General features: G+C 44.5%; 2 protein-coding genes across 10 annotated transcripts in view; one reads left to right on the top strand and one right to left on the bottom strand.

The window, feature by feature from the left end:
- Positions 1–14,609, bottom strand: part of SLC36A1 (solute carrier family 36 member 1) — a 210,481-nt gene that overhangs the window by 70,776 nt on the left and 125,096 nt on the right. Inside the window, exon 12 of one of the 8 annotated variants that reach the window (XM_063604269.1) lies at positions 1,616–3,714. The exons of 5 other annotated variants lie outside the window; for them this stretch is intronic. In XM_063604269.1, the coding sequence (XP_063460339.1) occupies positions 3,459–3,714 (256 nt within the window). In that variant the 3' untranslated portion in view covers positions 1,616–3,458. Of the gene's footprint in view, positions 1–1,615; positions 3,715–14,609 lie in introns of those variants that run through there. 2 more of the 8 variants (XM_063604268.1, XR_004671710.3) reach the window with 2 other exon arrangements.
- The window catches only part of FAT2 (FAT atypical cadherin 2), an 87,374-nt gene that overhangs the window by 4,807 nt on the left and 67,958 nt on the right, over positions 1–14,609 (top strand). The window lies entirely within an intron of this gene.

Raw genomic sequence — 14,609 nt, 5'->3', positions numbered from 1 at the left:
AGTGCCGATATTCCACCACTACCCATTGATTAACAAATTATCTTCTGAAATCCATCTCTTCTGGAAAGGGGCGATGTCATAAGCATTTTCCAGTGTAGGTCTACAAAAGACAGAAATCCTCCCTTGCCCCTTTTTCTGTTCCTGGGCGGCCCCTGCAAGACCACCTGAGGCAACAGGAAAATGCCATCTATCCTTCCGCTGGCTGGGGGCAGGGAGCTCACAGAGGAGAATTCTCTGGTTCCCATTTGGCTCCAGTGCCCGCAGCAGTTGGCCTGGGCACAAGCCAAGCAGGATGAAACACGCCAGTGGTACGGTAACGTCAGCATGTGTGCACGTGTTGGCCTGCATGTGCTCACGTGTCCAGTGTCAGAGCTGCTGCCTGTCCCTGCAGCATCCTCTCCCCTCAGGGTCTTCCCATCAAATGCAAGGCTCAATGGTGCCAAACGTATCATTTTGGACCCTTGGAAGCTTAGCCTGAGGAAGCGGTAGAGATGGCTATCAGTATGGCACGTGAGCTCTGGAGTCCGGGTGCTTGAGTTCCAGTCCTGGCCTTAACACTTTCCATCTCTGTTACCTTAACACATGATTCCACCTTTCTGAGAGTTGTATAATGCTACCTATCACACAGAGCTGCTGAGAGTTGATGTGTGTAGAGTGTTTAGCATAGTCGGCACAAGCTAAGAGCTCTCTAAATGTTAGTTACTATTATAGATTTGGGGGCTCCTGAAGTCTTGGGAATTGACTCAGAGAATTATAGCATCTTAAAAAATTCCTAGAAGCTCAAACTCTTGGAAGCATATATTAGAGAACCCTATCGGATCCCTGGTACACTCTCTACTCTGTCCTGGTAGTGTCTGACAAATTCAAAAACAGAGTGCATAAATTGTAAGTTACAGCTGATATATATATATTTTTTTCCTTGAGACAGAATCTTGCTCTGTTGCCCAGGCTGGAGTGCAATGATGCAATCTCAGCTCATTGCAAACTCCACTTCCCGGATTCAAGTGATTCTCCTGACTCAGCCTCCCGAGTAGCTGGGATTACAGGCATGTGCCACCATGCCCAGCTAATTTTGTATTTTTAGCAGAGATGGGGTTTCACCATGTTGGTCAGGCTGGTCTTGAACTCCTGACCTCAAGTGATCCAACCTGCCTTGGCCTCCCAAAGTGCTGGGATTACAGGCATGAGCCTGGCCACAGCTGATAAATTTTTATAAAGTGAACTCGAATGGTGGCTAACCAGTAACTGGCGCAAAAAGCAGACATTCCCAGCCCCCTGAGATCCCCCTGGTGCCCCTTGCCAGTCACTGGCCCCTGTTGAGTGACTCTTATTCAGATGGCCAGGCTATTCTTAATGCCTCTGAGGATAGCCACATCACTCCTTCTTTAGGGGCTATTTACTATTGTTAGGAGAACTCCAATTATTAGAGAGGTCCAGAGAGTTAATTTGGAAGTTGCTAAATTAAACTTTACCTTAAATTATTTCATTTTTACTGTCATATTTCAGGGGCAGCCTAATTTAGAGGCAAGTTTCCCAAATGTCTGGGGCTGTTTTTTAAAAAATACAAATTACTTAGCCCCATCCTAAGTCTACAAAATTAGATGGAGGAGTGTGAGGGTGAAGGACAGGAATCTATATATATTTTTTAAGCTCCAAGGGGGCTCGAGGTGAGGTCTAACTGGACTTGGTAGCCATTGGACTAGCGGTTCAGAGTTTGCACTCAAGTCAGATAGATCATTTGTTCCAATCCGTGCTCCACACTGACTGGCCATTGACCTTGGACAAGGCACATGGCCTTTCTGACCCTCAGTTTTTTCATTTGTAAAATGGAGATAGATGAAAGGATAGTACCTGCCTTTGTGGGTTGCTGAAAGACACTGAGACATCCACAGCACAAGCGCTCACTAAGTGCTAGGTGCTATAATCAACGTTACTATTATACTGGGCAGAGACCGTATGCGGTGCAGCCAAGGGAGTACTAAATCTGGCATCTGAAGTTTTGTGTTTGAGTTTTGACCGGGCCACTTGCTAGCGGTATGACCTTGGACAAGTCTTTTGAGCCCCCATCTCCTGGCCTTGACTTCGCCATCTATAAAATGGAAATACTCCTTGCTTCCTTCATAGGGTCTTTGAAGGAATTAAATAAGAAAACGGACCAGAATATTGCTCCAAGAACAGAAAAATGCTGCAGGAAGTAAGCCCCAATGAGCTGGAACCCAGCTAAGCCTGGGAACCCTGTGGAAAGTGGGCTTGCCATTGTCCTCGCAGTTCTGTGTAGGCAGGCCGGGCAGGGGAGGGTAAAGGGAATCACTGAGGTGTCAGTTTTCCACAGCCCTGGTATGCCCTGGCATGGTTCCTGAGCTTCTTGGTTTCTGAGAACTGTCTCCTTCCTGGTTCCTAGGGCAGGAAGGGTCCAAGATCCCATAGCTGTGAAATCCTGTGCAATTTGCAGGTAGTCCAAATGCTTTTATTATTTTAATGTCTTCTTTTTTAATTAAAGTCTTCTTTGAAGTCCTTTACTAGTGTTTAAAAAAACTTTTTTTTTTTTTTTTTTTTGAGACAGAGCCTCACTCCGTCACCCAGGCTGGAGTGCAGTGGTGCAATCTCAGCTCACTGCAACCTCTGCCTCCGAGGCCCAAGTGATTCTTGTGCCTCAATCTCCCAAGTAACTGGGATTACATGTGTGTGTCATTGCACCCAGCTAATTTTTTTATTTTTACTAGAGACGGGGTTTCACCATGTTGGCCAGGCTGGTCTTGAACTCCTGACCTCAAGTGATCCACCCAACTCGGCTTCCCAAAGTGTTGGGATTACTGGCGCAAGCAACCATGCCTGGCCCCTAAAAAAAGAACTTTTTAATGGAGTATAATATGCATACAGAAAAGTGCACAAATCATAAGTGTACAGCTCAATGAATTTTCCAGAAACTAACCAGCTCCCAGATTAATAAATAGAATATTACTACTATTCCAGAAACCCTCTTTGTAGCCTTTTCAGTCACTCACCACTTCCCTCCCATGTAAGAGTGACACTATCTTAATCTAATCTATAGATTTGTTTTGCCTGTTTTTAAACTTTATAAACATGGACCACCACAGTATGTACTTTTTAATATATGACTTCTTTTGCCCCGTATTATGTGAATAGGATTCATCTCTATTGTCACCTAGAACAATAGTTCATTTGCTTTGCTGTATAGTATTCCATTATATGACCATACTGAAATATACTTGTCCATTCTGCTCTTGATAGCCATTTGGTTTGTTTCCAATTTGGGGCTGCTATAACTAGTGCTGCTTTGAATAGTCTTGTGATGAATCTTTTGGTGAACATATGTTCACACTTATGTTGACCTAGGAGTGGAACCGCTGGGTCATGAGGTGTGCATATATGAATGGAACTCTCTTATTTTCAGGTTAAGTTCTATTTATTACAAGTAGAACATGGCTTCCCAGGGTTCAGTCTCTATCTAGGAGATAGAAAGACCTCAGGAAGATGAACAGCTGCCTCTGGGGTTGGAGATGCTGATGAACAGAGGCGTGTGCAGACAGTGATATGTGTAGGCTCAGAGACTTCCAGGTGATAAAGTTAGGCATGAAGCTCAGATCTGTTGCTTTCCCTCTCCCGTCTGCTCTTCTGTTTGACTTTAGCAGTAATGTTGTGTCCACTTTGCTTGAGGGCCAGTGTTCCCCCCACCAACAGTCAGCAGACCACCTACAGAGGAAATATGAGTCCCACTTTGAGTTCCACAGCAGTCCTCCTGAAACAGGCTTTTTGAGGAAGAGGTTGCGATTTTTAACACAGTGACGTTTGAGAATCACTTCTCTAGCCTGAACACTTTCTAAAGACTGCAGTCTTTTCCTGATGTCCTCCATCCCCTCTCCATCAGGGCGTAGGATCAGGCCACATTTGGGATATCAACTTTGAAAGGAGGCATGGTAGAGAGTATGATCCTAAAGAAAGAGATGGTTCCCTTGTTCAGCAGATCTCAAACACCAGTCACACCAAAATCACCCAGGGAACTTGTTAAACATCTATTTCTGAGCCCCACCCCTAAGGATTTTGATTCAGTAGCTCTGGGGTGGGGCTGGGAATATATATATTTTTAACCTTCACCCCCATCCCCTCAGGGAATTCCTAATGGTGGGAATCACCAGTTCAATCCACCGGCCAGCTTTGTGGATGAGAACACAGACAGACCCAGCCGCTCTGTTGAGTTTTGTGTCTGCTGATGGCTGGGTGGAGCAGTTACCTTGGCTAAGAAAAATCGGTGTGTGTGGACAGAACCCAGGGGGGCTTGAATGTTGAACACAGGGACTTGGCCTGCAGCCCACCGGCAGAGGCTCATTTGCATCTCATTAGTATGCACCTTGGGTTACTCGGGGTGCTCCCAAATCATCTCTGACCTCTCTCGTGCCTTGGCTCTGCAGTCAGGTTCAGCCAGCTCAGCAGCAGGACTGGGTGCCTCAGACAGCAGAAAGCCTGTCTTGCCCCACTGCCAGAGCACAGCTCCCACCTGCAGCAACCTGCCTGCCTGCCTGGCTTTGTCCTAAGCTGTTCTACTCAGAGGGGAGAGGACAGACAGATGGCTGGGCTGGGCTGGGCCAGGCTAGAGGAAATGGGAATGAGAGGGAAGACTGGAAATGAAACCTATGCTGAGAATCTGTGTTTGCTGGCAGGAGAGGATCTGAGGTTATGTGATCCCTGATATGGGGGAGGGATCATATCATCCTCCTCCTTCACAATTGCTCTTTCTAACCCACGGGCATGGGGAGCGGGCCAGGGGGACTGTTGGACACACAGGTGATCTGAGTTTTATCCTGGCTTGGCCCATACTAGCTGTGTGATCTCAGGAGTTAAATAACCTCTCTGAGTCTCAGTTATCTCATCTACAAAATTAGGATAATTATAAGGTTGCTGTAAGCTAGCTTAAAAGAGATAATGCCTGCCAAGTGCTCACCACAGGGCCTGGCACCCAATAAATGTTCAATAAATGTCAGCTGTGAGCAGCTGCATGCGCCTCTGCAAGCACTCCGTAGTTCCAAACCTCACCATCTTCAGGGCCTCTAGCCATAGCTCAGCAGAGGGTTAGCTCAGGGAGGTAGGAAAGCAGGGACTAGTCTCCATTCCCAGATGGATGGGTGGAGTCTCCATGAAATGAAGGAATTTGCTCGGGGCTCTCTCCCTGGGCCCCCTGCTTGGCCCTCCGATATCATACCAACGGAGTAGGGGCTGAGGTCCCTGGATTGTCATCTTCATCACAGCAGCTACCTCAGGGGGGCTCACATGCAAGGCACTGTGCCCACCGCTTTATGCCCTTCATCTCAGTTCTGATCCTCATAATACCCTGATGATTATGTTTCCTCATTTATGTCTGAAGAGACCGAGCCTCTGTCAGGTCCCATGATTTGCTCAAAATCACACACAACCAGCAGTGGGCCCGGGGCAGGACTCCAACACAGGTAGCCCCTCTCCAGAGCCTGAGTGTGTGGCCTGACTGTAGCCACTCCACCTCCTGGAGGTGCCTGAGTTACAGGCAGAACCTGGTTGGGAGTGGCCACGTGAGACTGATGGGCTCACGGAAGGGAACAAGGAGAAGCTTCTGTTTCAGCAGTTAAGAGGAACAGTGTTCCTTTTGCTGTTGGCCACAGAGCCTGCTGGATCCTTGGAAGGCCATTTATTGTGTCTTGGATAGAGACAGGAAAGGGGCCCAGAGTGGTCACCCCAACATGTCAGTGGCAGAACATAAAAGATCGGGAGATGTATGTTTTTATAGAATGTGCAGGACATTTTCTACCTGGTGTTTTCACTGTCAATACTCTTCTGACCACTTCACACCCACCCCCTGCCCCCTCTTCAACTCTGAAGAAGATCACATTTGTTATTATTTTAATGCTGCTCAACTTGCTGCTTGAGCTTTGCTGCAAATCACTGCAAAGAGAGAAGGAACGTCACAAAGACCCGTGTGTGTGTGTGTGTGTGTGTGCGCGAGCACGCGTGTGTGTTAAGGGACCCTCCCACAAGGGGCTCCTGGGGCCCGAATGAGGGTCCGCACACGTACAGAAAATAATTCCTACATTCTACACATATTTTTTGAGCACCTACTGCAATGGTAAAAACAACCACCCATTAGCGACCTTCTGCATGACTGGCGCTGTGCCAAATGTCATCCATGCCTGTGTTCATTAAATCCTCCAGGAAGGTAAGTGTTACCAGCCCCATTTCACAAATGGGGAAACTGAGGCTTAGATAGGCTCAGCTTTGCCCCTCAATGCAAGTGGAGGCAGTACTGAGGGCAGGTCTCACTCTGAAACCAGTTCTTTCTCCCTGCACTCTCCTCTTGACTAATGCAGAAGACCTTGGCCTTGTGGGTTCCTGAGGAGCCCCCAGGTTGACAGTGGAGCTGGGGTTGGGGAAACAGCATGGCCAGTGCCAAAATGCCAGGATGGGGAGCCAGGGTTCTGGTTCCAATTCTGCCACCAACATGCTATGCAACTTAAAGTGACCCCTTCCTTTTTCTGGGAATAGTTTTCTCATCTTTATTAAACAGAGCTTGGACTCATAGTAGTCTTCGAACTGTGCCCTAGGGAGGCCAGGGATTTCACTGACAAAGGGACAATGCATAGGGAATGGGGCTCTGGGGTTCCTCTCACATCTATTACAGCAGGTCTATTTCAATCTGCTTAACATAAGAAGAATGATAGTTATAAAATAACAACAGCTAGCATTTATTTAGCAACTACTAGGTGCCATGCATGTGCTGAATGTTTAACAGGCACCATCTAGTTCTACCTTCAGAACACTATCTGAGGTGGGTTCAGTTAGTATCTTTCTCTTTTTTTTTTTTTAATGTATTTCCTTATTTATATTTTAAATTGACAAAATTTGTATATATTTATGGTGTGCAACATAATGTATTGATAATGTATGCATAGTGGAATGGCTAAATCAAGCCATTTAACACATCCATTAACTCATATGCCTTTTTAAAATTATTTATTTATTTATTTTTAGAGATAGGGTCTTGCTCTGTAACCCAGGCTGGAGTGCAGTGGTGTGATCATTGTTCACTGCAGCCTCAAACTCCTGGGCTCAAGCAATCCTCCCACCTCAGCCTCCTGAGTAGCTAGGATTACAGATGCAAACCACCACACCTGGCTAAGTTTTAAATGTTTTGTAGAGATGGGATCTCGATATGTTGCCTAACCTGGTCTCAAACTTCTGGCTTCAAGCAATCCTCCTGCCTTGGCCTCCCACAGCTCTGGTATTACAGGCATGAGCCACCATGCCAGGCCCCTACATGCTTATTTTTTTGTGATGACAAAATTTCAAATGTATTCTCTTAGCAATTTTCAAGTACAATATACAATGCCTTTATTAATTATAGTTACCATGTTGTACAATAGATCTCTTGAACTTACTTGCCTTCCAACCAGAGAGCCCCAGAATTGGGGCTGGATTTGTTGATCCCTCAGAATTCCTATTTTCCCTCCCTCCTACCCCAAGCCCTGTGTTCCTGGTGTTCCCTCTGGCTTAGGAATTTTTCAACTCCAAATGGAAATTTTGTATTCTTTGACCATCTTCCCAATCCCCACCCTCATCCCAGCCACTGGTAACCATCATTCTATTCACTGTTTCTATGAGTTTAACCTTTTTAGAGTTCACACAGAGTGAGTATATGTGGATTCTAAAAAAGTATTTGCAGTATTTGCCCTTATGTACTTGGCTTATTTCCCTTAACATAATGTCCTCCGGGTTCATACGTGCTGTCACGATTGACAAAATTTACCCACCTTTTAAGGCTGAATGACATTCTCTTGTGTATATAGGCCATATTTTCTTTATTCATTCATCTGCTGATGGACATTTAGGGTAATTCCATATCTTGGCTATTGTGAATAATGCAGTAAAGATGGGCGTGCAGGTATCTCTTTGACATACTGCTTTTGTTTCCTTTGGATATATACCCAGTGGTGGGATTGCTGGAGCATATGGTAGTTCTTTTTTTTATTTTTTGGGGAACCACCATACTGTTTTCCGTAATGGCTGTACTAATTTGCATTTCCACTGACAGTGTCTGATGGTTCCCTTTTCTCCACATCCTCTTCAACAGCTGTTATCTCTTGTCTTTTTGATAATAGTCATCCCAACATAATCTAATTGTGGCTTTAAGTATCTCCCTTTCAAAGGTGAAGAAAAACATAGGCTCAGAGATCAAGTTATTCAAGGTTGCCCCAGTTGGGACTTGAGGTCTGCGTTTGAAAACTCATCCTTTTGCAAAGGATTCCATTGGATCGAAGTGGCAAGAACCACAGGATAGTAAGCAACCCCACAAAACGAGGCCCATTCAGCAGGGACATTCTGGCCTTTGCATTTTGTTCTCTTCTCCATCTGAAAGAAGCTTTCTAGTCCTCCTGGAGAGTCTATCAGGGCACAACCTTCCTCACCTAGAACCTAGGGGAGGTTCCCCCGTTCCCCTGTTCTGCGTTTAGAGCTTCTAATGAATAAATACCAGGCAGTATTCTGCTAAGCTGGAGTTGGCTTTGATCTTTTTTTTTTTTTTTTTGCCTTTCCCTTTTCATGGATTTTAATGGTTTTCATCTAACAAACTCCTCCTACCAGAGAGCCCCAGAAGAAGTGAGGCTAGAGTTGTTGACCCCTCAGGATTCCTCCCTTCCCTCCCTGCCACCCCAGGCCCTCCAGTTCTGAGGTTCCCTCTGGCTTAGGGATTTTTCAGCTGCAAATGGAAAGCTCATAGATCCATACAGACAACCCTAAGAGGAAGAGACCCCAGACACGCCTCTTCCTCTCTCTGGGCCTCATTGCGTATCAGGATCTGCAAACTTGAAAACCCACAGCAGTGTTTCCTTGCTGCCATCTCAGGGCCTTTGCGTTGCCTGTTCTGTCTGGAACTCTCTTCCTGAAGATAGCTCTCTGGCTCTCTTCCTCACTCTGTTCACCTCCCTGCCCAAATGTCACCTTGTCATATAGGACTTCCCTGACTCCCCTTTAAAAAATAGCATCTCCCCTCCATGCTCTACCCCTTGCCCCACATAACGTTTCTTTATATCGCTTTTCATCACCTGACACAGTCAATATTTTCTTGTTTATTGTCTCTCTCTGCTACTAGAATACAGTACCCACAAGAGCAGAAACCTCATCTCTCTTGTTCTCTGCTCTAGATGCCTGGCACAGGGCAGGCCCTCAGTGAGTATTAAATGAATGAATGCCTTTGGCAGAGGAAGCTCAATAATAAAATACTTTCTTCACATCCCCAACTTTGTTCCTTTTCTTCCCCAAAGCCCAGGCCACTGGAAGCCCTTTTCTTCCTTCAAATATTCATTTCTCCAGGGTCATGCTATGACTTTTGAGGGCTCTAAGCATTCTAGTCTTTGTGGGCCCCTTCTTCCATGAAACAATTATAAGTGATAATTATGAAGTCATAAATTAAAAATTATGTTCTATGACGGCATTGGTATAAAGATGCGTATACAGTCATGTAGCACATCATGACATTTTGGTCAGTGTGGGACTGCATATATGAGAGTGGTCTCATAAAATTATAATACCATACTTTTACTGTACCTTTTCTATGTTTAGATACACAAATACTTACCATTGTGTTACAATCACCTACAGTATTCAGTAGAGTAGGATACCGTACAGGTTTGTATCCTAGGAGCAATAGGCTGTACCACATAGCCTAGGTGTGTAGTAAGCTTCACCACCTAGGTTTGTGTAAGTGCACTCCATGATGTTTGCACAATAACAAACTTGTGCAAACTTCTCAAAAACCATGAATGACTCCCTACTACTAAGGAGAGAAATTATTTCAGTGGCTAAGACTTGACTAGCAGGTACCTAGAATGTCACCATTCTTTCACTTACAGTTTTCATTCTGGTTCAAATAATGACACATTTCTCAGAATGTATTCCCATCGTTAAGTGAGACATACCTGTGTTATTATATATATCCAAACTCTTCGACCTAAAAGTTTTTCTTTCTTTTGTATTTAAAATAAACTAAAACATTTATTATTGATTCAACTTTCAAATTTAAAAGGAAATTCTCAATAATTTATTGACCATAGTAACTTTCTACAGTAGTCCTCATTCCTGAAAAGATGTTTAAAAACCCAAAAACCTATAGTATAACTTAATTGATTTAAACTAGGGGTGAGTGAAAAGCTGTTTTTAAATGTTCTCCTGGTAATTCTAATATGCACGAATAGTTGAGGCTACTGTTCCAGATAATATATCCCAGTTTGCTCCCTCAGATCATTCCCTTCCTTCTCTAAGACATAATTTGAGGACATATTCATTCCAAAAGCTAACCATTTTAAAAATACCCCCTTGTTCCTATACCATACTGCTAAGTATACATGAATTTTAGCTTTTTCCCTTCCATATCTTTCTAGCCCACATATTAAGATCTCAATTTTTCTTAAGAGATTCTCCCTTTTCATTCTGCTTTAATAGTATGTGTAGTCCTGGGTCCTGGGTGTGCCCACTCTGCCTTATAGATAAGTGGACCCAGCATTCTTCTCTGAATCTCATGAATCCTGTGGTTCCTATGCCGTGCTCTTTAGAGCTGGGCTGTCCGATGTGGTAGACACAAGTCACATGTGTCTTTTAAAATTTAAATGAATTAAAATAAGATAAAATGAAAAACTCAACTCCTCAATTGTACTAGCCGCATTTCAAGTGCTCAATAGCCAGCCATGCATGGCTCATGGCTCCTACCCTGGACAGCACAGAGACAGAACACTTCATCACTGCAGAAAGTTCTGCTGGAAAGCGCAGCTCTAGAGTGAGTTCCAGCTACTCCAGGCCTCTGGGATGTCTCTCTTCCTAGAATATGGATTCTTATTCTGTGCTGGTGCTTGCATCCATCACCTACTAGATGAGTGAACTGGGCACAGTCTTCAAATTATCCAAGCCTCAATTTCACAGTTACAGATTCAGAGTAATGAATGTCATAGTACAGATGATGATGGTACATCACTAACTGGTACTGAGTGTGTTCCAGTGCTAGGTATTTGCCGTACTTTACCTCATTCAGCCTTCTCAACAACTCCAGGAGGTGAGTACCATTATCTTCTCCCTTTGGCGGAAATCAGCAAGGTTAAATAACTACCCATGGCCACACAGTTGATAAACTGAGAGCTGGGATTTGAAACTAGGTCTGTCTGATTCCCGAGCCCGCTTTCTTAACTTTTAATTCTGTCCAGTACTGCATACTCTACCCAAAGACCAAGTGAGATAACACATGCAAATGCTTATTTGAAAATGTATAGATTATCATACAGATGTAAGACAGAATAATTTTTGTCATCAATAATAAAAAGAATACTAATAAATAATGGGACCTCATGTCCCAGCTCTCTTTCATCCATGTCCTAGATAAGGATTTCCTTTTTAGTCATTTCTAATTCCAGACTAGGACAGGCCTGACTTTTACAGTCAACCCCCCTAAGATGGCCTCTCTGCCAGCTGATACTTCAGACTGCCATTTACTGAAGTAAATGAAGTAATGAAGTAAATTAGAGCCATTATTGGTTCTAATAAGGTGTTACTCTGCATCTTCCCTCCCTGTGCTTTCACCTGTCAAATAATCTGTTTTCCCTGCAGTCCTGGGAAGTAGGTAGGAGTAGCTATTATTATCTCCATTTTACAGACAGGCAAATTGAGGCCCAGGAGAGATTGTGTGGCACTCTCAAGTCACAGGACCCATCAATGGCTCAAGCCACTGGCTCCTCTCCTGGCCACATCCAGTTATTTGTTTTGTTATATGAGAATCTGACAGTGGCTGCCTACAAACTAACAAATGACTCACATGTTCATCCAAGTTTCTTGGAAGTAAATTAAGTCTCTCTACCCTCAGTGAATTCCAGTTGTCTTAAACCACTAGAGCTGGTGTTCAAGCCCTATCCACACCAGAGTGGGAGACTTGAATGCGAAAATCCCCTTTTTGGTCTAATGTTAGATTACTCATCCCAATGATGTAGCCCTGTCCTGGTTCTGCTTCTTCTCAAAAACCATCAATCACTCCCTACTACTAAGAAGAGAAATTATTTCAGTGGCTAAGACTTGACTAGCAGATACCTAGAATGTCACCATTCTTTCATTTACAATTTTTATTCTGGTTCAAAGCACAGTCCCTCTTAATTTATTTATCTCACCTCTTTAAGGTTTTTCATAAACAGAATATGTTTAGGATTCTTTCTTGAGAGCCACAAGAGCCAGTCTTAGCACTGAACACCTGGGGCAGAGGGGTGGGACAATTAGAGGGGTTTGGAATCACCCATCCATTACAGTCCTTCCCTCTATATGCACACACATTATTTACAGATGAGAAAAAAGGTCCACGGGGCCTAGGTGACTTACTTGACCAAGAACAGACAGAGAATGAGTGACTTTAGGTCTCAGCCTCCCAGAACCCAGGTCAGGGATCAGCTTATTACACTGACTCTCAAACAAGCATTGGCAGGTGTATAACCCTGATCCACAGAGAGGAAATCCCTTCGCTGCCGTTGGGGGGCTCGTTTAGGGTCTGATAGAGACCATAGGCATGCACAGGCCAAAGAACCATGCCCGTATGAGTTGGAAGGGACTTCAGAATGCTTCTTATCTCCCCCAAGGACAAATATTCTCCTACAGTAGAATATGCTCCTCAGGTGGCCACCCAGATGCTGCTTGGATTCCCCCAGTGATGAGGAGCCCTCCACATTGAAACTTTTATCAATGAGTTGGACAAAGACATGAATGTTACAACTATCAGGTTTCTGAATGTCGGAATCAAGATCCTGAGAAGCTGCAGTAGAGAGCTGAAACACAGGGTGAACTGAATCACAGCCTCTAAAAAGCCCTACAGCACTAAGTTGCAGAAAATTAGCCTGCACAAGCATAGATCAGGGATGACGGAATAATTTGTCTGAAAGTGTTTTTTGTTTGTTTTATTTTGAGATGGAGTCCTGCTCTGTTGCCAGGCTGGAGTGCAGTGGCGCGATCTCGGCTCACTGCAACCTCCAACTCCCTGGTTCAAGCGATTCTCCTGCCTCAGCCTCCCGAGTAGCTAGGATTATAGGCACATGCCACTGCGCCCAGCTAATTTTTGTATTTTTAGTAGAGACGGAGTTTCACCATGTTGGCCAGGATGGTCTTCATCTCCCGACCTTGTGATCTGCCCCCCTTGGCCTCCCAAAGTCCTGAGATCACAGGCATGAGCCACTGCGCCTGGCCTGAAAGTTTTTATTATCCACAAACTCAACAGTTAATAGTATAAGCCAGGTGCTAAAAAGTTGTATTACTAGGTAATATTTGTTGAAAACTATATCACATATTGTGCTCGGCACTTATGTGCATTAACTAACTTTCATTCTCGAAACGACCTGCAGAAGTAGGGAAACTAAGGATCAGAGAAGGCAAGCCATTTGCCCAAGGTCACACAGCCAGAGCCTGTGTGTTGTTAGCCACCTTCTCCTGCCTTCCACATCTTTGAAATGGGGCTGGGAGTTACATGGAGGCAGAGTTGGTTCATACATATATCCTAAACGGGTCCATTCATGGCCAGGTAGACACAGAACTAATGTACCCACACAATTATTCAAAAAATTGACTACTGAGTATGCATGTGTGCCCTCTTGTAAATGTGCACATTCACTCAGATGCAGGTCTCTTTCTGGGCCTGAGGAGCCAAGGAGCATGAGGCCCCACCCCAGACAAGCGCCTGCTCGCAGCTTCCCGGAACAGTCTGTGGCTAGGCCAGCAAGCTTAGACTCGACCAGAGACCAGTGGCTTCCTGCTGTGTTGGGGCACAGGCTGGACCTCCTCCAGAGGCTTCAGTGGACCCCACCCTCAACCCAGCCCAGGCTTTGATTCTGCCTTGGCATTAAAATCTAATAACGAATATGTCTTGAGTTTTGTCTACATACCAGGCACTGTGCTGAGTACATTAACGTGCACGATCTTATGTAGTCTCCATAAAACCCTATGAATATGAATGCAGTACTCTTAATAGCCCTCTCTCACAGATGAAAAAGCTGAGGTTCAGGGATATTGAGAAACTTTCTAAGGTGGAACAGGCAGCAAGTGGTAGAGCTGTGATTTGAAATCAAACAGTCAGATTCATAAGGGACCACAGCTCTTTCCAGAAGCACAGTCAGGAGGAAAGAACCTGGCTCTAATTCTCACCCTGTGACTTTGGGCAAGTCTCTTTCTTTCTTTGGGACTTTATTTTCCAGCTTCCAAAAGGAAGGAATGATCATGAAAGGCTCTTTCAGCGTTCATTCTGTCATTGTGTTTCCTAAGTCTAGATTCTTCCATTTCTCAACTAGTATTGATTGAGCCTGGTTCTATACCAGGCACTGTTCTAGGCACTAGGGAATTCATCTGTGAATAAGATACACAGAGCTCCTCTCTTCATGGAGTCCATGAAGACAGTCATTAAACAAATAAACAAGAAAATATTGGGTAGTGATATATGTCATGAAGAAAATAGGGCAAAGTGATAAAGAGGGGAATTGACAGGAAGCCTACTCCAAACAGGAGCTCAGGAGGTGACATTTAAGCTGAAAACTGAATGACAAGAAGGAACTATTCATGTGAGA

Source organism: Pan paniscus, chromosome 4, assembly GCF_029289425.2.
Source record: "Pan paniscus chromosome 4, NHGRI_mPanPan1-v2.0_pri, whole genome shotgun sequence".
Classification (NCBI taxonomy): Eukaryota; Metazoa; Chordata; class Mammalia; order Primates; family Hominidae; genus Pan; species Pan paniscus.
The sequence above is the reverse complement of the archived record's forward strand: the minus strand, read 5'-3'. Positions and strand labels throughout refer to the sequence as shown.